This window comes from Ambystoma mexicanum, chromosome 5p, assembly GCF_040938575.1.
Source record: "Ambystoma mexicanum isolate Mex_15411 chromosome 5p, UKY_AmexF1_1, whole genome shotgun sequence".
NCBI classification, from domain to species: Eukaryota; Metazoa; Chordata; class Amphibia; order Caudata; family Ambystomatidae; genus Ambystoma; species Ambystoma mexicanum.
The window spans coordinates 1,201,659,510-1,201,680,209 of record NC_090930.1 but is presented as its reverse complement, the minus strand read 5'-3'; the positions used below and the strand labels follow the sequence as shown (position 1 = coordinate 1,201,680,209).

At 42.8% G+C, this 20,700-nt stretch overlaps 1 protein-coding gene across 8 annotated transcripts in view; it reads right to left on the bottom strand.

Annotated features, from left to right (window-relative positions):
* RELCH (RAB11 binding and LisH domain, coiled-coil and HEAT repeat containing) overlaps positions 1 to 20,700 on the bottom strand; it is a 1,825,259-nt gene that overhangs the window by 510,498 nt on the left and 1,294,061 nt on the right. For all 8 annotated transcript variants that reach the window (XM_069613666.1, XM_069613665.1, XM_069613669.1 and 5 more), the window contains one exon: positions 4,545 to 4,624. In XM_069613666.1, the coding sequence (XP_069469767.1) occupies positions 4,545 to 4,624 (80 nt within the window). The remainder of the gene's footprint in view (positions 1 to 4,544; positions 4,625 to 20,700) is intronic.

Here is a 20,700-nt window from a genome sequence, read left to right as displayed (position 1 = left end):
GCTGCACAGACGAGGGCAACAGAGCCTTTATTAGTAATTTTGTAACCCTCACAAGAAATGTCATACAGTATTAGGATATCTTATTTCCAAGACACTATTTGCTGACTGTTTGAGGTTTCCCCACGTCTTTGTTTACCTTAAGGCCACTCTGACATGCTTTGTTGTGCACCCCTTCCACCTGGACCCATTGGTGTTTATGCCCTCAGTTATATACAAAGGAGGGTGGGACCATGAAAAGGGGCGGGGCTGCTTAATCTACAAGGGTGCCCTCATGCAAGACTTCTGCAATCCCTAGTTGCAAAGATGTGTTCACTCATCACTCTTAATGACTATCCCCACATGTTTACCTTTCCTTCTCCCTCGACTACCACTGTGACTACTTTCAGCTGGCTCCTATCCATCACGCTCTAATCGAGCAGGCAGTCACATGGGTACACTACAAGAAACCCTTAATACATCTTATTTATTGATTCATGATGTTTTCCTAAATGCATGATTTCACAATTCACAGGTACTCAGTGTAGCAAACACTGAAGGATGAAGGGCTGAGTAAGCCGGGCTGGGGTTTAAAACTGTGTTGTGCATACGTAGCACATTTTAGCAACCAACATTTGACACACTGAGCTATTTTACCAGCCACAGGTCCATGTGAATTGCTTCAATACATTTTATTTGAATTATTTTGTCTTTTTGAGCTAATTTTACCTCATCGTGCCTCTTATGATGGAAAGAGAGGTAATCATCACTAAATCCCCCATCTTTTTCCACCTACCCCTCAATTATGCCCAGCCCTATACGTTTGCCATCCTTATACCCATTTATTTCAGATTTTCTTTTCAGAATAAACTTAATACATCCCAGTCTGACATGATCTTACAACCCAATATTTCAAATGGGTCTACCTCTATTTCTATAGATTTTTAAAAACATGCAGGTGATTTGATGTGTGATGAGGTAGTAGTGGAATAGGAAAAAAGAAGTTAAGTAGAGGCTATGGAGTAAGGTGTCAAAAGATGCATTATCAGAGCTTACACCAATTTAAAATTATTTTAATGTACAGTTCTGTATGGAAATGAAGTTTTATGAAAGGGACAGATATTAATGCAGCCTCAAATGATTCTTCTAAATGTAACTAATTCTCTAGTCCAGTGGCCAGATATGAATCAGGGTTGGCAGAGAATGTTGAACCATCAAACAAATGAAAAGCCATTGTAAACTAAACAATAACAAAAAGAAAAGCTTGTTTGCCAAATTAAATTTATTATTGTAAATTCGGTTTATTGAAATAAAGTAGCACAGCCCTGATCAGACTTTACAATTGTAAATGTTCCTCGATCTTGCAGACCGTGATACACATGTAACACATTTTAGTTAGCATTGAACTTTAACAACTTTTTAGGCTGCCAAATTAGCAATGCACACTGCGTGTTGACTTATAACTAGGAGTAGAGGAACAAAGGGGAAAACAAAAACATTTTAAACTAGCATATCAAAATTCTAGGTCAAGCCCGGAGGCGAGCATTATTCTTCAACTTGTTTTACTTTACTCTTCAGCAATTTCAACTTAACAGAAAAATTAACAGCTTTTTCCTTGTTTTCTCTGAAAACTACATTTCCTCAAATGTTAATCTCTTTCTTGTAGTCCTTTGCACTTCCTGTCCCTGCAGCGCTCTAGCTACTTCCTGTCCTTAACTCCTCCGCTTCTTTTGCTGCTCTTCAGCAAGATGAGTATTATCTTTACTGTAGAACAAACATTTTTTTTTAACAAGCCCTTCCCTAGGTATGCAAAGTATGAGTTAGGGGGCTGGAGGGGGGGTGGCGGGGGGGTATAGGGGTTTGTCACTGGTCCCAAAAAAATCCCCCCCCCCCCCCTTGTGCCAATTATGACAACACTGATGTCGCTCTTTATATCGCAATACCTCCTGGTGCAGTTGCTCGCCACAGTTCTCTATTTTCAGAACCACAACTCCCAGAATCCCCTTGCCTGCAGCCAGGGAATCCCAGACAGGAGACAACTGAAATTCCAGAACTGCAGTCATTCATGTAGACTGTGAAGCAACACCATGTTCCAACAAAGACCAATAACCCAGCAGAGCAGAAATCTCACCAGCAAATTTGAAAATCTAATCTCCAGCCCACACCATGACAGAGAAAACCAAACTGTTTGTACAACCAACCTGGAAAAGGGTAGGGGCTTAAAAGTTTTTTAAAGCCTCCCAGATGTGTAGCTCTCCGCCTGGGGAAAAGGCAGTAGGGAATCAGCTAAGCGCTGCACCCTATGTGCAGGTGAGATTGTCACTGCACACGCAGCCCTGTAGTATAAATTCAGGCAGCAGAAGAGGCAGAGTGTGGGTTATACAGGTGAGGTCGCGGGTGGAGTTGGAGGGGACCAAAAGACCAGGCGGAGGAAGGACGGCAGAGCGGAGTGTTGGAGAGACGCATTTTGAAAAGGTGAGTATTTGAAAGAATGGTATCAGTGGTGTGTAGTGTATTGTAGGGCAGGAAGTAGGGAGGGGGATTTTAGGATGTGGGAGTGAGTGATAAAGACGCAACATATTGTGGCAGATAGTAGTAGAATAGTGACTGCAGAGGTTTGTGTGAAAGGGAGCGAGGGTTAGCAGATACTGAGGCTAGTAGGGGGTTTGGAAGTGGGGTGCAAGGAGTTGGGTGTTTTAGAGAAGTGGGGAGGGGTGAGAGTAATGGGAGCGGGTTTGGAAAAGTGGTGAGCAGGGCATTATATACCCGAGGATAGGAAAAGAGCATTAGCAGTGGCAAGGAATTGATAGCAGTAGAGAGCACGTAGGAGTAATAACAGGAATACTAGTACAGAGAAAGCATAGTAGACAGACCATGGTCATAGTAGAGAAGAACAAGTTACTTACCAACTGGTAACGTTCTTTCGACTGGATGTTCCTCCAACGTATTCCACATCTTTGGCATGTAATGTCCACAGCTGTGCATTTCGGAAACTTTTTCGGCACAGGGCGTCTGCGTCGATGACATCGGGGTGATGTCCCTCGAAGGCCTCCGTCGAGGGCGACGTCACTGGATGTTATAAATAGGACGCACGTAGCCTCAGTTCCGTTTTTCCGCAAACATGTTTGCTTCGAGAACTCGGCACGCCTCGTGTGTTTCATAGTAGTTATGTCTTCTTCTTCGACCCCTCCGACTACGTGGTCTGGCTTCAAGACTTGCTCGGACTGCAAGTCGAAAATGTTGATTACCGACCCGCATTGCATTTGTTTGTGGTGCTTGGGCGAGAGTCACGACACCGACGACTGTTCAAAATGCCAGTCGCTGAGCGTAAGTGGAAGCTCCAGGTAGGTAGGGGCTCTAAGCCTAGTAAGTCCGAAAATTCTAAATCGTCCAAGGGGGTTTCCACTGACGATTCGAGAGGTGACTCTCCACGCCATTCTTCTTCCTGGTCCCGGCACTCTAGGATGCGCCGTCACTGGTCGCCTTCCCCGTCCTCCTCGAGGAAAGTGGCATGCCCGATGAAGTCTTCGCTTTCGGTGTCGAAGCCTTTGGCGCCCTCGACGCCTTTGGAATTTTTGCCTGAAATTTTCCGTTGGTATATCCTGATCTGGTGGTTCCTCCAAGGAAGGCTATGGCGAAGTCTGTGAGGCCGGCGTTGGACTCCAGGCACTTTTCTGTCCCCAGGTCAGGTTTTCACCTCCCTCTGGACGACATTTACGAAGAGGAAGAAAGGATTGACTTTGAGGACCCTGTTGAGCATGATGAGCATGATGTGGCTCCTGTCTTTTCTGGAGACAGTCAATTGGAGGAGTTGAGGCAAACCCTTCATGATGCCAGTGGGTTGGACACTTCTCCGGAAGTGGAATTTTGTAGGCCTGAGCCTGGGGCTCATGATGAGTCGTCATACAGGCAATTCTAGGCATGCTAGGCAATTCTCCTCTGAACAAGAGTACCAACAGAAAAACCAGACACGTGTTTCGGTCTGGTTGGACCTCATCATTAGAGTGGAGCTGTACCTTCGGGTTGCTGTTGGTACTCTTGTTCAGAGAAGAATTGCCTAGCATTTCGGTGCTTGACTGCCCCAGGACAGGACAAAGACTGATATTTTTGGGATATTTCTTCTCTGTGAAAGATAGTGAGCTAAAGACTCTGGGTAAGTCTCTCGTAACCAGGACTAATGTCTGGCAGAGGGACTCCCAGGACCCCCCCCTTGTTAATTTGCACATCTCACCATGACAAAAAAAAGATAAGCAAGAATTTAAATGTTGGATGAATCAGATCTTTTAAGTGCTCCAAGGTAGGACATGATTTAGGAAAGGCTCTCTTTATATTGAAACAATGGTATATGAACATGAATGTCCAGAAAAACAAATACATAATTACAAATACGTTATAAAGTATCTAGAACATGCCCACCCATCATTGCTTAAACAGAAGTATATTTTTGAACATGTCTAAGTTAAGGCTCCTGATAAACAACATCATGCAAATTCATTGAATAACAAACACAGGTTAAACTAGTGGAACAAACATAACATTTTAATACCTCATAATACAGGCGTTCTCACCTGATTATAACATGTAAGGACTCCTGTTGCGTAGATGGGCACTGTGGCTTTCGTAAGCACCCCGTTCCCTGCCGTTGACTCTAAAATAAAAAAATAATGCTAATTTCGAGCTAACAGCAAGTAACCTTTTGAACAGCTAGTGTTCACCAAATTAGCAAACAACTACGTTTTAGATTTATGGTCTTGCAGCCCCCTTAGTGAACATTTTCTTTAATATTTGACCAGCCATTACATATATATTTTCATTCAACTAATGTTTGATAATATTATTACAGAATCGATGTGCCCTCTTGGTAGAGGTAAATGTCCTGGTTTTAATAAAACTCCAAACATAAATTCAAAAGCACCACAAATGCCTGCATTAAAGGAACTTCATGCTTCTAGTGAGAAATGGCTTGCCTTAAATAACAGTTTTCTTTCAGGCTAAAGAGTTTGAGATTCCTAATATAATCCATTCACAAAATAGCTGTACTTCTAATTAACAGTTCACTTGCGCAAAGGTTTTTTTTTATGTAAATGTTATTTCCATACTTTCCACCGGCTGAAAGAGCACAAGTAAAATTAAAACAAAAAACCCTCAACTAGAATTGCAAAACCAACCCTTCAAAAATAAATCCCAACCAAACTCACAACCTCATCCAAAGTTGTATCCAATAAACATAAAATAATGACAGCTCACAAGTCCTCATTATACAGTGTGCCATGTACGATTTCTCCCAGGCAATCCTAATTACTATTCCAATGTTTTCTTTACTATATACTCTTGTGAGACAAAAGGCTTGGGGTCTGTAGTATGTGCGTTATTGCCATGAAAAATGCAGTTTCCAATGACCGCCCATATGATTAATTCCTCAAAGCATTTTGTTGAAAGTGGGCACTCCTTCAGCAGCCAAACTATAGATAATTGTATTGTGCCGAAACTAGTGCAATCTATTTAAACTTCTATACATGACCCCTCCTCCAAAGTCTTGGGAATAATATCCAGGAGAGAGTGTGCTAACGCGCATGTGCTCCCTCTTCCCAGAAACTCAGGTTACCTTGCATACCCTATGAGAATTTCAGGACCTGTGTATCTTGAAAAGCCCAGGGCTCGGGCTCTTTGGCCAACAGTCTTCTCATGTCTTTGGATAATCAGGTGTGTGCTATTCCATCCATTCCCCTGAACATGGGTTCCAAATGATGTACCATAATGAACAGCTTTCTGATTTTGATCACTCCTCGCTGGGCTGCCAGGTCGTGGTTTTGCAATCTGATGAGCCTATCAGCAGAAGGACCCTGCAGGCTACCAATTGTTACAGAAATTGTGTCTCAAAAAGGGCCAGTGTTCTACATCCCTCCCCACAATCCTGGAACTTAGTAGCTTGGCTCCTGAAAGCCCTTGGAACAGTTAAATTCAACCTTTGCAAATTCCCAAAGTAAATAGCAAAAGTTCTGCTATGTCCAGGGTAGGTAACTAATCTGATGTATCCATATTACATTTACACGTGTCAACGGGAGTCATATAGTATCCATTTTAATACACTTGTGTACAGGTGCATTATAAATGACTTGTATATCTGAACTGCTTTAAGGTTTTGCCTCATATCTGTAGAAAGAGGCGCATAGTGCATGCACTATCCCACTAATCATACAGAAAAGGTTATTCACTGCAGTGACCTCTGTACTCCTAGTGTATAGTTCACGTACCTCCATACTTATTGTTGACCATCCCAAAGGCAAGGGAACGGCACGTTTTTGCTCAGCAAATAGAGATTTCCTCGAAAATCTTTAATTTGATGGTGGAGCCAGCTGATGCATGGGGCGCGGTCTATGAGGCATGCTAGCTACGGCCACCAGCAATGCCCATCTGTCCCCTCTGTCCCCCACTTTAGTCGGGCTATACTAGCTACACATTTAGTGGGGTGGGGGAGGGATTTATGGAGGAAAGGGGTCTGTAGATTAGCACTCCAACATCTCGTCCTCTGTCCTCTATACATGTGGTTGATTACTAAGCTTACATCTCCTATGGTGGGAAGGGAACTCCCCTAAACAAACAGATAAAGAGGACTCCCTGTCCAAAGGGTGCATTTGCTCTTGAGCTGGCCTCCATGGAAAAGTGCTTTAAAAAAGCAGATGGAGTAGATCAAGTTGACGCTTTTGTAACCACGTCAGAGAGGACTCTTATGGAATTCTATAGAGGCAGTTTTAGTTCTGACTGCATAAGCATGAATGCCCTTTGGTGCAGTTTTACCACTGCAAGCTTAAGTTTCAGTAATGCAGGTGACAATTCAGCAAGCTAAATTGGCGTGTAAAGCCTTGTCCCTGGATGGGTGCCCCCAAATGTCATGGACAGATTATCATCCTTTCCTAAGTCTTTAGGTGTTTGGATGTAGAACTTAAAAATATTTAGGCTATGTAACATTTTCAGCCTTTGACTGCAGATTTAGGAAAAAGACTGGATTTAAGTTTTGGATCACTGTAGGTTGAACGCCCCTGGGAGACCGGGGTCCGGGTATGGGTATGGGAAGAAATATGAGGAGGTGCTAGTAAGTGTGTTTGCATATTGGCCAGTCCTTAAGGTGTGAAGGGTGCGGGGGGGGGGACAAGTCCCTGCTAGCCACGCAAGTTGAGCTGGCATGCGGATTGGCGGTGAAAAGTCATTTAGAGGGGGTAAGCAAGAGTGGGATAAAGGTTATGTGCGCACCTACGTATCGATTTTTTGATGTGAACGGTAGCTGCATTCTTATGGCAGGGGTGTTGTGCAAAGTGTCTTTAAGTGTTGTATGATGACAGATGTGGGCGGGTCTGTGGCCATGCCTGCGGCTAGTTTGCCAATGCATGGAGAGTAAGAGGTTAAATGCATGGTCTACATTATAAGCAGTGACCCAGAATTAATATGAGAGCTAAACTCGAAATCAACTTGCTGTAACACAGGGCTAATTTCTACATGCCTTAGGGTCAGTGTAAAGGTTACCATCCACATTCTTCTGGATTCAATATCTGCCTATATTCTACCTTCTTGAGGTTCCAATGTTCTGAATAGGCAAGAGCCTGGATCTCACTAATTTCCTGTCTGATGTCACATCTACCAAGGCCACTTTTCATGTGACAAAGCTAATATCTGCTGCGGGCCATCAAATGATTTATGGGCAATCACAAAGTACTACAATAAGATCCCACTTTGGGTGCAGAACTTTCACAGGGGGTTAGAAAACCAAGTAATCCCTCAAAGTGTCTTCGTATGATGGAATTTGGAATTGGAAAAGCAAAGACCATGAATGCTCTTACGCACGCCGATAGCTGCATGATACATGGGACAGAACTTAAACACATCCCACTCTGCAAGACTGGAAATAAATGATGGCACCTGAACCAGGGTGCACTCAAGTGGGTTAAACTCCTTTTGTAAAACTAATGACAAAAACAGAGTTTATTGCTTTTATACTGTGTGTGAGTGGAAGGTTTAACAGATGCCTTTATGATCCTCAGATTATCCTCAGACAGCCCAAGGTCATGCTTTCAGGAAACAACCTACGTTCCAGGATTAAGGGGAGAGATGTAGGGCACTGGTCCCCTTTTGGAAAAATATTTAGTAGTCTGACCAGAGAGGCTCATCATATTAGAAAACCATGTCCTGCGGGCCAGCAAGGTTTGATTAGAATTGTGGAGTATTCATTGTGTTACATCATTTGGAAACCATGTTGTGAATCGGGGGAATGGGTGAAATAGCACACATCCTCTGAATTTTTCCAAGATATGAGAAAGCTGTTGCCCAAGGATGCAGAGCGCCCGTCTCACCCAGAAAACAAAGGCCCTGCAATTATAGTTGGATGCTGCAGCAACACATGCACTCGGGTTGGCTCCACATCCTGAAAAGTTGTTGCAGAATTGAGTAGTAGAGCTCCTATTTCATGGTTCCACTGCTGCCAGCTGCTCAGTTTGTCTGCCTTTGGAAACTGATCCCCCGGAAAGTGGACAGGTCTGATGGACACTGTGACAGAGCCCATTCTCAAATCTCTATTTTCAGCCTGCACAGGGTATGGGAATGGGTCCTGCCTTGCTTGCTGACATAATACATGCAGGTCATGCTGTCCATTTGAATGTAGCCATCCTGCCCAAAATCACCAGCTGGAATGATTTCAGCGCTAGGAAAATCGCCTTATGCTCCTTAAGATCCTCTAATTGGTCTAAGCTGGACCACAATCTATGTGTCGTCCTGGCTGTAACGTTTCCCCATCCCCTGAGGCAGGAGCCTGTCATGATCACCGAGTCGTGAGAGGGACCACAAAGGAAACCCACCATTGGCAGGGTGTCTGAAAGTTCCACCACATAAGGTCCTGCTTTAAGACTTCTGGAATTGGAATGCATGTGGCCTGGTTGTCTAAGGACTAGCTCCAAGATTTTGCAAGGTGAAACTGGATGTGTCTCCTGAACCCTGGCAATGGGCACTGCCAGAACAGAAGGAGCCATTAGCCCCAGAAGGTACTGGAACTATCAAGCCGAGAGACAAAATCTTGAAAGAAACTGTTGAGTCGCCTGTAGGAAGTCGGTCACCCTTTGTTCTGTAGGATATTGCATGTCTTGGCTCAGGTTCCACAGTAAACCAATGAAACTAATGTTCCACATTTGGTTTAATCTGCAACTTTTCTGAGATCACTGACAAACCAAAATTGAACAGCAGCTGAAGCACTGTTACAAACCACTGAAGACCACTCGGACAAGTTTGCCCAGAACAGCCAGTCATTCATATACTGATATATGTGTACACCTTGTTGGCTCAGATGGGCCCCCATAACTGCCATCAATTCTATGAAAACTATCAGAGCTGCATTGAGACTTAAGGGCAAAACTCTGTACTGAAAGTGGGCATCTCCCATTGAGAATCATTGATGTTTTCTGTTTTGGGGATATATCGACATGTGTAAATATGTGTTTACCATGCATAACCAGTCTACCTAGGTCTGCAATAAAAGAATTTGTGCTAGTGTGATCATCTTGAATTTCTCCAGGCAGAGGAAGGCATTGAAGGGAGACCAGTCCAGTATAGTTTGCAGACACAACTGCTCTGGAATAAAAACCCTGACCCATTCCAAATGGGAATTGGCTCCAGGGCTTTTCTATCTTCCAGATTCTGCACCTTTTTGTGAAGTACAGTCGACCAGACTTGTCTCAAGAGAGCTGATGGATCGAGGTGAATGAGAAGGAAGAGGAGAGTGGAAGAAAGGGAGGGATGACCAGCTTTAACCCCTTCAGATTATCAACCTGACCCAGGAATCCTCGGAAATCTAAAACGACTGTCACAGACTACAAAGTCGCAATGGAGGATTTTTTTAAGAAACCTTAAGTGCAGGTTCTTTGCTTCTTCCTGTGCAAACACAAAGAGTGATCCACTCATATCTGTCACCCCCCAAGAAATCCTCTGAAGCCGCCAGAGGACCTCCATCGCCAAACTTTACCTAGAGGCCCCAGAATGGGACTGTTTGAGGGGCATTGTTAAGGATAGACAGGGACTTATCTGTCAAGGAGGCAAACTTTTTATTGGTCATCTCATCTGTGGAGCTATGGAACAATTCTGCCCCACTCCAAAGCCAACCCAAAGGAAAATATAGAGATTTTAATCCTGCGTGAATTTCGTAGACTGAAGCCAAGCTGACCTGCACATGTCAGTGCCAATGCACATACCTCTATCTCTAGTGTCCAGATGTTCCGCAGATACCGCCAGAGGATACTGTATGATGATCCTGGCATATGCCAGGCCATTCTTGAATGTTTCCTGCTTATCCTGAGGCAAGGTTGGCCAACATTCAGCCAGCTTTTCCCAACAAGAGCAGGTTGGCAGCAGCTAGCAAGGCACTAGCATTGACCTGTCTTAACTGTAAAGAGGAGTTTGAATAACATTTCTTTCCTGACGAGTCCAACAGCCTGTCCTCATTTGGAGGGGTAAGAAGGTGAGAGTTCCGGAGGCAGAAGCACATTTATGGAATAATAATGCAAAAGCGACAACCAAGGATGTAGGGATTGAGGGTAGCTTCCTGTACCATACCTCAAGATTTCTGGTGGTGGGGGCAACATAAGGGAGTAGTTTCTTACCTGTAACTCCATTTCTCCAGCATTGGTATTTTTCATGGATTCACATGCTGTGAATATTCCCTGTAGCCAGGCTGGAAAACCTCTGTAAATTTAGTATAGTAGTTTTCCTATGGAAAAAGCTTCGACACCTTGAGTGTCCTATCAACGTCGTTATGGGTGCTATCGGACGCACCAATGTGACAATGAGAGTGTAGCTTCGCCCCCGCGGCTTCCCCTCAGATTTTAACCTCTCCAAAAAGAGGATGTCCTAAGAATCTGTTTGACTGAAGGGGAAGGCTGGAGGGCACATGTGAATCCATGAAAGATATCAACGCTGGAGAAATGGAGTTACAGGTAAGAAACTACTTCCTTCTCCAGCATTGGCTCTTTCATGGATTGACATGCTCTGAATAGACTTTGTAGCGGTGCATAACAGGCAAACAGGAGATAGACGTATGGCAATATGATCAGCTAAGATAAGAACATCACTTCAATCAAGAAAAACAGTCGTAGAGTCAAGAAAAACCCTGGAAGCTGCAGGGCTTACCTTACTGGAACGGGCGTCGGAGCACCACTCGTCCCACCTGTAAGTCCTCAGCATGCTGTTGATTCAGACAGTAGCGCCTGGTAAACGTGTGGGGCACTGCCCACGTCGCTGCCTGGCAAATGTCTCTGATTGGTATGCCTGCTCAAAGGGCTGCCGAATTCGCTGTGGACCTCATCGAGTGAGCCCTGGAAGCCGACTGGAAAGGCTTGTTGGCTTAGTGTGGCAGAAAGAAATAGTTGACGCCACCCAGCGTGAAATACCCTGCTTAGAAATCGGCCTCCCTTTATTGGAGGCGCCAAAAGCCACAAAAAGTTGCTTGGATGCTTTGAACGACTTTGTGAGATCTAGATAGTACTTCAAAGCTCATTTGACGCCCAGTGAATGCAAGGCCATCTCCTCTGGAGTCGAAGCATTAGGGGAAAAAAGTTGGTAAGACAATAGTAGTGTTTTTGTGAAAGTCTGATGGTATCTTCGGAATGAAGTGTGTAGGTTGCGAGATCAGGCACTTCGGTGTAGAGTCAGGAGCCTTGAACTTCTTTTCCAAGTGGCCCTTGACCGCCATCTCTGTAAACGGATCGTAGAGAGCCCCTCCTGCCATATGTGATCCAATATAGGGATCGAGAAAACCACCTTTCTCCTCTTCCCCATGTGGTCAAACGGAAAACAGTCCTTTTATCCTCCGGGATGAGACCAAATTCGAGACAGGCTTTAACCATCATGGCATGAAAGGCCCCAATGTCATCCGGTGACAATGGTTGGGCCGGACTACTCAGATCTTCTTGATCCTGGTCTGTATCCCAGGTGTCTTCCCTTCTAGGAGAAGAAGAAACCGTGGAGAGAGTGTCCTGCGGAGCAATGTCTTGCTCTGAATCCTCAAGCTCCCCTTCCTCCTGATCCTTTCTGGGAGGCATAATCACCATAGGAGAAAGCAGAGGAGGTCTAGGCGGGGATGGTCTTCTGGAACGAGGTCCTTGGATGTGGAAGGTATCGGAGGCCTCCTTCCAGGGGGGGTCGGCTGGAGGGCTTAACAGTACCGGAACTGGCAAAGACTGAGGAACCGGGAGCCTGGCGTCCATTTGCTCTAGGAGAGCCTGCAAAGTAGTGAGTACCTGCATCGAGAGCAAGGAGTGTGGGTTGACTAGAGGATACTGAGGCGGCACAGACCCCAGACCTGCTGACATGGACGAAAGGGAAGGCTGGAGGCCCAAAACAGAAGGATCCAGGAAAGGTTGATTTGACCCTTCTTCCTCTGGATCTGATTCCAAAGCTGCACGCTCATCGTACACTGGAGCCCCAAAGTCTGAGGTAAATGTCCTGGTTTTAATAAAACACCAAACACAAATTCAAAAGCACCAGAAATGCCTGCATTAAAGGAATTTCATGCTTCAAGTGAGAAATGGCTTGCCCTAAATAACAGTTTTCTAAAATAAAAAAAATCTGGTCTTTCAGGCTAAAGAGTTTGAGATTCCTAATATAATTCATTCACAAAATAGCCATACTTGTAATTAACACTTCACTTGCGCAAAGGTTTTCTTTTTTTATGTAAATGTTGTCATTTCCATACTAAGCAGCCTGAAGCAGCCTGAAAGAGCAAAAGTAAAATTAAACCAAAAACCCCTCAACTAGAATTGCAAAAACAACCCTTCAAAAATAAATCCCAACCAAACTCATCCCCTCATGGATTGTTGTTTGGAGCATTTGCCGTCCTTAATGGGAAGCCTGAAGCAAGCCGTAACCTTTAGTGGGACCAACGGATACGAACTACGGATTTCTAACTCCTCCCCTGTGCCTGAATCCACCCACTACCCACAGCCAGTCACTACTTAGCACCGGTGCACGCGCATCCCTTGCACGCCTCCGAAGTGCTGGAAAGTGTGGCTGTTGGGCTGGTCACTCTGTCTGCTCTTGATTTCCTTGTGGATTGTTGTTTGGAGCATTTGCTGTCCTTAAGGGGAAGCCTGAGGCAAGCCGTAATATTTTGTTGGACCAAAGGATACGAACTACGGATTTCTAAGTAATTGGACTTATGTTTATGGACTTTACACTTTGAACCTAATCAAGACCGCGGGTCTTGCCGCAGGTCTTGTATGCAAACATTTCCATACTCTTGATCTAACTCTTTGTCTCTTTGCCTGCAGCTCCTCCTCTGTGCCTGAATCCGCCCACTACCCACAGCCAGTCACTACTTAGCATCCCTGCGCGCACATCCGAAGTGCTGAGAAGTGTGGCTGTTGGGCTGTTAGGGTGGAGGATGGGGCGGTGGTAGGGAACCTTTTGTTAATAGTGTAATTATTAACTCTGGGCCTCAGGGTCAGCCATGTACTGCACAATTCAAGTGAGATTTATTTCTCTGAAAGTCATAGTACTTGTGTGAGTCGTATACTGAAAGTATGGCCTCCGGTCTGCGTAGTGGACGCCGGACTGAGACACCACTGGTTTGTAGTCATAATATTGACACACTCATATTTCCCGGTAATACAACGTATGCTGAATTTAACTATGCAAATTCTAACGCATGTTTGAATGCGGTCTCTGACCACAATGAAGGTACCGTGCACCCGATTGCAGATCCTATTGTTACAAGCTTGGTTGGTGCTGCAAAAGGCGGGGTTTCAGCTGATATTTCTATCAATAATCAGGCTTTCCATAGTGCACAGGTACATGTAGGGGTCTTTGATGCCGACAGGCACTATGTTAGTCTGATGAAAGAAATCAATGAGTGTGGTGTACTATTGGAATTAGAGGGGAGTTTACTGCCTGATACTAGTTTTCTAAATTCATCAATGACAAGTAGTGCAGCTGGTATCGAGGTACAAAGGACAGGTCTTGCGGCAATGGAAGAGCTGAATAAACGTATCAGCCATTCCATTGGTGTGCTGACCCCTTTGGTTCAACGATTTTGGAGCAGTAGTGGGCATCTGGGTAAATCTTCTATGTTGTCATTGGGAAATGGTAAACAACTTGTAGATTATTCCAGCCCTAATTTTAAGAATGCGATCACTGTGGGCAAGAAGGATGAAGCGAGCAAGATCCAACAAGATCTTGCCTTTCCCACAAAATGATAGTATTAATCTGGATCCGAATGGTGAAGAAATGAATGCTAATCATAGTCTGCATCCAACACTGATAGCCCTTATACCTTCCCTATTATTATAAGAATACTTCACTTATTGGAGAAATGCCAGGACTTCACACATTTGGAAATGTGTGCGTTAAAAACTGCCTCTGTGGATTCACAGACCACTATGACAACACACTCACCAAGGCGCAGCGAAAAAGCTTCATGAGCCTACTCATAGCGGCCTGGGCAACAATCGCACAAGGATGGAAAAAGAGAGACCCACCGATGCTGTTCACATGGTTACACAAGGTCTGGTCCCAAATGACCATGGAAAAAATCACACACAATCTCCACGGAACACATAGCTCCTTCACAAAAGAATGGGGAAGAGTGCTACAATATCTCCAGTCAGACTACATGGCACAGTGGTGCCCGCACTCCATAAAAATAACGGACATATTCACCTCTTAATCGGCCACGAGTACTATGGAACAATGACTATACTTCCGGAAGAGGGTGGGTGGGGGGGGCGGGACGGGGAGTTGAGGGATTGTTTACCTTTTGTATCACTTATAAACTAATAAAAATATGTTTTAAAAAAAAAAAAAAACTCCCTCTAATGACATTTTAATGAAACCCAACCGAATAGAGGGTTTCATTATGGGTAAGGACACCACTTGTTACTGTAATAGGTCTCAGCCCTTTGGTAATAACCTAATGGGCCCATTACATGAATTGAAAAAACAATCTGATAAGAGTTCTGAGCACTACGAATCCTTTGCCCCCAAGGGGAAAGGGGGAGGGGGGGGTGTTGACATTCAGCATTACTTGCTTGTCGCTCTGCCACCTTCACTAGACCAGTACATGAAAGATGTGACTGCTGACATTAGTCGCATTAAAAATTACATAAATGACATTAAGACAAACATTGTGGTCTTTAAAACTGCTCGGGAGATCCCATCATCAAAGCAAGATGTAACACCTGATGGGCCCTCTGCTCTCACAAATATAATAGAGCAGATGGAAATTGATAAAATGTTGGGTGCAACCTTGCAGGAAAAGACAGGTTTTCTTTCAAGGCGATCTAAGAAGCTGCATTTAAGAGCAGTAAAAAGAGCGGAAAAGTGTAGGAAAGCAGGTTCGGATTTGGTTAAGGACAATAATAATAAAAAAGAAAATAATAAAAAGGATAAAGATGTAATGCGGCATGTGGGTCAACCTATGGATAAACAAACATGTGTCAGTTTAGCCAATGATGACACAACTGAAGTTGAGCAACTGAGGAGAGTCAGGTACTTTTGTTGCCATTAAAGGTTATTGGGGGGGGGCATGTACCACTGTGCTGCCTCTTACAGATATAACAAATAATACAAACAAGGGTAAGCTTCCTGTGCGTCCTGTGATTGCCAGAGGGACTAGAGGCAAAGGAAATGAGGTGCAAAGTGAGAAAATAATTGACTCTGTCTCCTTGTCAAGCATTGATAATCTAAAAAAAACAAAATAACTTATTGGATTACTTTCCTAGAGAGTGTAGGAAGCGTATGATTGCGCTCTGTGTAAAAGACGTCAAGCTCCAATATAGAGACTCGACGAGTACATGCTTTGAAGCCAAATCTAAAGTGGATAACGCTGATGCTATTGCAAGTGATACATAAACAGAAACATGTCGCTCCTTGCATTTGCAGCCAAATCTGAGAAATTTGCCACTCCAAAATGATTATGTCATAATCAGTGGTTCCAGGAAGTCAATTTCTCTCCCGTCGCAAAACCTACTTTCTGCCAGTATTTTTGAAAATGTCGGGCATATCCGTGAGCCAGAATTGAAAGGATGTTGGGAAAGTCTACCGCTATCAACACACCTAAATTTTCAGGGAATTCGTATGATGGTCTTCTCCCTAAGCTACACCAATATAATGGTGCACAGAGGGTCGTCCTTTACACCGAATACACCGGATGAGATAGCCATTACTCATAATAATAATGACTCCCATGCAGTATTAATGAGCTCTTTGAAATTAGCGTTCGATTGAGGTGTACTAAACGCAGAAATAATTATGAATGAACTAAAATTAAAAGGGGCAAACGGAACTGCTTCTGAACATAATAATGGGACTGGCTCTCAAGATTCTGAAAAGAGTGATGGCATGGAAAGGGGTGCCACCGTTCAGCGAGCCGGTGAAGATACGAATGACCTGCATGGTCAACCTCTTGCTCAAGAAATGAGAAGGGGGAATAATGCTAATACTACGACGAATAAAACAAGCGCATCTAAGGGGGAGAATGAAGGGCAAAATGCCTTCAATATTATAGGATTAGAGGGCAACCCTTCCATTTTTGCATGGAGCGAGAATCAACTGCCGGTATCGGATGGATTTGATTGCTCGTTTTCCCTCTCTTCAAATTCTAACTCAAGAGATTTTGAGAGAATTTCTTTAGCTCATGAGAATAGTAATAGGATGATTTGTTATTTACCCACTACCAATGTCTTGAAATATATCTGGGGGTATCGTGCAGACTTGTTGGAGATGGGTTTTCATCTCCACACTTTTAACAATGAGCTGGTGGCCAGTGAGTTTTTAGAACTACCTGATCCCCAACAGAAAAGGGAGGAGGTGCCATTACATGGAGGTTCAGGGGACACTGCGGATGAGAAACTGTATTTCTCAATTGTTGTCAATCGCTGAATGAAAAAAAGAATTAGCCTGGGTTGAACCCCTACATAATTAATAATTGACTAAAAATGCCTTGACTATAATATCATGGAATTCATGTGGACACCTCAATCTCTATAAATGGATGGCTTCTTTTTCCTCTCCGCAAACTTGCGATGTTATTTTTTTCCAAGAAACCATGAATACTAAAGATTTTATGTTGCGGGGATACAGTACCTATTGTTCAAAGGCAACTAAAGGCAATGAGGGTCGTCCGATGGGTGGGTTAGCAATTGCTATTGATAATGACATTCATTGTAATTCAAGATATATGTATATGGCTGATAACATCTTAGCAGTCGAATTAAGATTTTGTGAAAAGGATACAGGATCCGAATTTGTTGATCACACTATATTGGAATCCAGCGAAAGTGGTCATTGATAATACGTTTGATAAGTTGGATAACTGTCTGGAGAGTTTATTGCTATACAACTCCAACTATAAAATTATAATGGGGCGTGCGTTCAACTCAATGTGTTCAGCTAGTAATGGGGACATATGGAGTATTCAATTCCAGGGCGATACTAGGGCCCGGAGAAGAGGCCTTAAATGGATACCATATTTGGATGACTGAGCGATTAGTTTCATAAATCGTCTGGCGTCATGGCCAAAATATACATGGTATCGTGGCACGGCAACTTTCATGATTGACCATTTTGCAATATCTAACCATGTGTGGATCCTGTAATAATTCATTCTGTTATCCATGGGGATCACGCATCAATCCAATTATCTACTAGAATATCTCACTTAGGACTTGCTATGGACGAGTTAATGCCACTGACTGGGACTCAGCGTGGTAATATTGCTCTCAGGTGGAGTCCTATTCTCTACCGCAAACTAGCTGAGAAGGTGCGACTAGAATTGAATTATATGGCTAATCAGATTTGGAATCCTACTATATGTTGCTTCCTGAGAGAAAAACTTGTAGCTGATATAGTTTTCCATGCTTTGACATTTTTGCGATCCAAGCAGAAACCTAAAGTTATTACGCAATGTATAAGTTTGCTTGCGAGGAGAAGCTGCCTAAATGGAATAAAAGTACAGAACTTAGAGCGCTTAAAAAGGAACAGGTAAGCAAAGAGCAGTATTTGTACTTAAAAAAGCGTTCTCTCCAACAATATAGGAACAAACTCAGATCACTTCAATTTATTATAACAAACCAAACAAATTGTGATATGATTAGAGCAATTTGCAAACATGATATAAGATCAATATGGGCAGCGATACATAAACCTAGTTTAGTTCCTGGTGGAACCCCCGAGTATGCTATTTCATCTGATGTATGGATAAAGTATATACATGAGAAATTTAGTCTACCAACACGCTTCATTTCTACTAGATACTGTCATCAGAGAGATATTGACAGGGAATTCTTTAACTGGAATAAACAGGATATCAAATGGGCAATTAATAAACTTACCCATTCTAAAGCTAATGGCACTAATGGAATTCCACCTTGTGCATATAAGATGGACCCAGCCCTATGGGAAGAGATTGTTAAAGACATATATGATATAATCTTTCAAACTGGCAACATACCTGATACCTGGGGCACTTCAATAATCATACCTGTGTACAAAAATGTTGACTATAAGAACCCTAATAACTATCGTCCCATTTCATTAATAGACACTGTCACCAAGATATTTGCTATTTTAGTTCTATATGATTTGGACAAATTCATAGTACAACATAATATTTTATCCAAATTACAAATTGGATTCAGGAGGGACATGGGTACAGTATTGAACGCTACTGTCCTGGCACATGTACTAGCAGGAACTAAAAAGAAGGGCGCATATCCTGTTTATGTTGCTAGTATACACATGTCTTCAGCCTTTGACACTGTAGTGAGACCTAATATGGATTAAAATGGCAGGACTGTGCATCCCAACAGCTTTGATCTATTGGATTGCCATGCTTCATAACCATACAGCATACAAAGTTAGGGTCACCAGGCAAGGTGCTCTCACTGAGCCCATACGTACATATATGGGCCTGAAACAAGGCTGCAATCTGGCAGCAACCCTTTTTAATCTTTAAATGTGTGATCTGGAGAAACAGTGTAAAGGTATGGGAATGAACACAGTGAAAATAGGAGCGTTGCGAATGCATTGGTTAGCATTCGCTGACGATATTATCCTATTAGATGCCACCCTAGTGGGACTCCAAGCTAAGCTCCATTCATTCGAGATATATGCCCATGCTCAGAACTTAACACCTAATCCAACAAAAACTAGCCCAATTGTGTTTAATGCAGGGAGGAAGCTTAAAGTTTACAAATGGAAGATTGGGGGAGAGGAACTTTTTCAGATGTTGTAGATTATCTAGCTCGGCTTTATTTGAGCAATAATTCTTCTCTTCAGTTGTGGAAAGACAGGCTCAAACAAAGTGCGACCTTTGAAAAGTCAGTTAAAGATCATGTTTGCCAAATATTGCTGATAATCTTTGATTCTGATGCGTGATTCTTTGCTAACGAAAGTTCAAGCAGTTATATTGAATACTTTCGACATGTGCCTATTTGATCTTAGCTTAATACCGGACTCTCTACAGGGGTATTTAATAAAGGGTGCCTTGCGTTTAGAACTCTCTATCCCAAACTGCATAATACACCATGAACTAGGCCTCACATCGCTATCATGTGAAGCAGTGTAGCGTTCTTTAATGAACTATACAAAAATTTTGAATCCACCTAAAAACTCCCTATATCAAGATTTGCAGGAAGTCATTGAATCCAAAAGTGTTGATTCTCTGAATCAATTTCAAATACGTAAGCGGAGGGTATTAGGCGATCTTTCGGTAACGAATAATGATCTTTGTCTAAGACCAGCCTTTGTAAAAAAAGAAATTATTCGAGAAGGATTGGATTTGCACATTGAATCAGTTAAAGAACTACAGTATGTTTTCCCGAATATGTGAATGAGTTAAAGAACTACAGTATGTTTACAGAATATGCAAAATTCACGCATCAAAGAACACCCTGCTGCTGATACATCAATATATTCCCTTGTATGAATAGACATATGTACTTTATTTGTTTTAAACTCAATTAATTTAGAACAAGAGAACGATGTAGACATTGGGCGGGTGCATTAACGAGCCCGAAGCAGGTGAAGTGTAGATTTGGTAATTGTCTTGAGCCCTTAGAAACTCAAACATTTGGTATTAGAATGTTATCATTTTAGAGCAACCCGGACACATTTCTTAATTAAATTTGTCAATCCGAATTCCGTGGATTACTTGACATTTTTATGGGAAAGGATGATGTTAGGAAACTATAATCCTTTAACGTTTGCCCTCGTGCATCTACTAAGGATTATTGAAGAGAATTTAGCTTCAACTGTATAATTAGCACTGAAGATGATCGATCTAAGACTTACGGGGTGCCGTTAGGCATTTATATGAAGGTTGACAAAATGCTCACATTATGCACTTATGAGATGTAAAAGATTATAGTACGTACTAATAATTTTGTATGTTTTAGTCTTAGGATATTATGTGCTTTTTTATGTACTCCATATTTATGGAATGCTAAAGGAGAAATGTAGCAGAAACTACATGGAATTCTTTAATGTATTTATTTTAAGCAGAAATGTATTGTTTTTATCTTTCATTTGATTGTAAATGATGTTAGATTGTAATAATGTTGATGTTCTTATATGAGATTTATAAAGGTTTTTTATAAACCATAAACAAATACAAAAATGGAAAAAAAATCCTCTGGGTGTCAGACAGCCATTTGTCTTCAGCAACCTGATAAGGGCTTAAAGCATGAGGCCTTACCA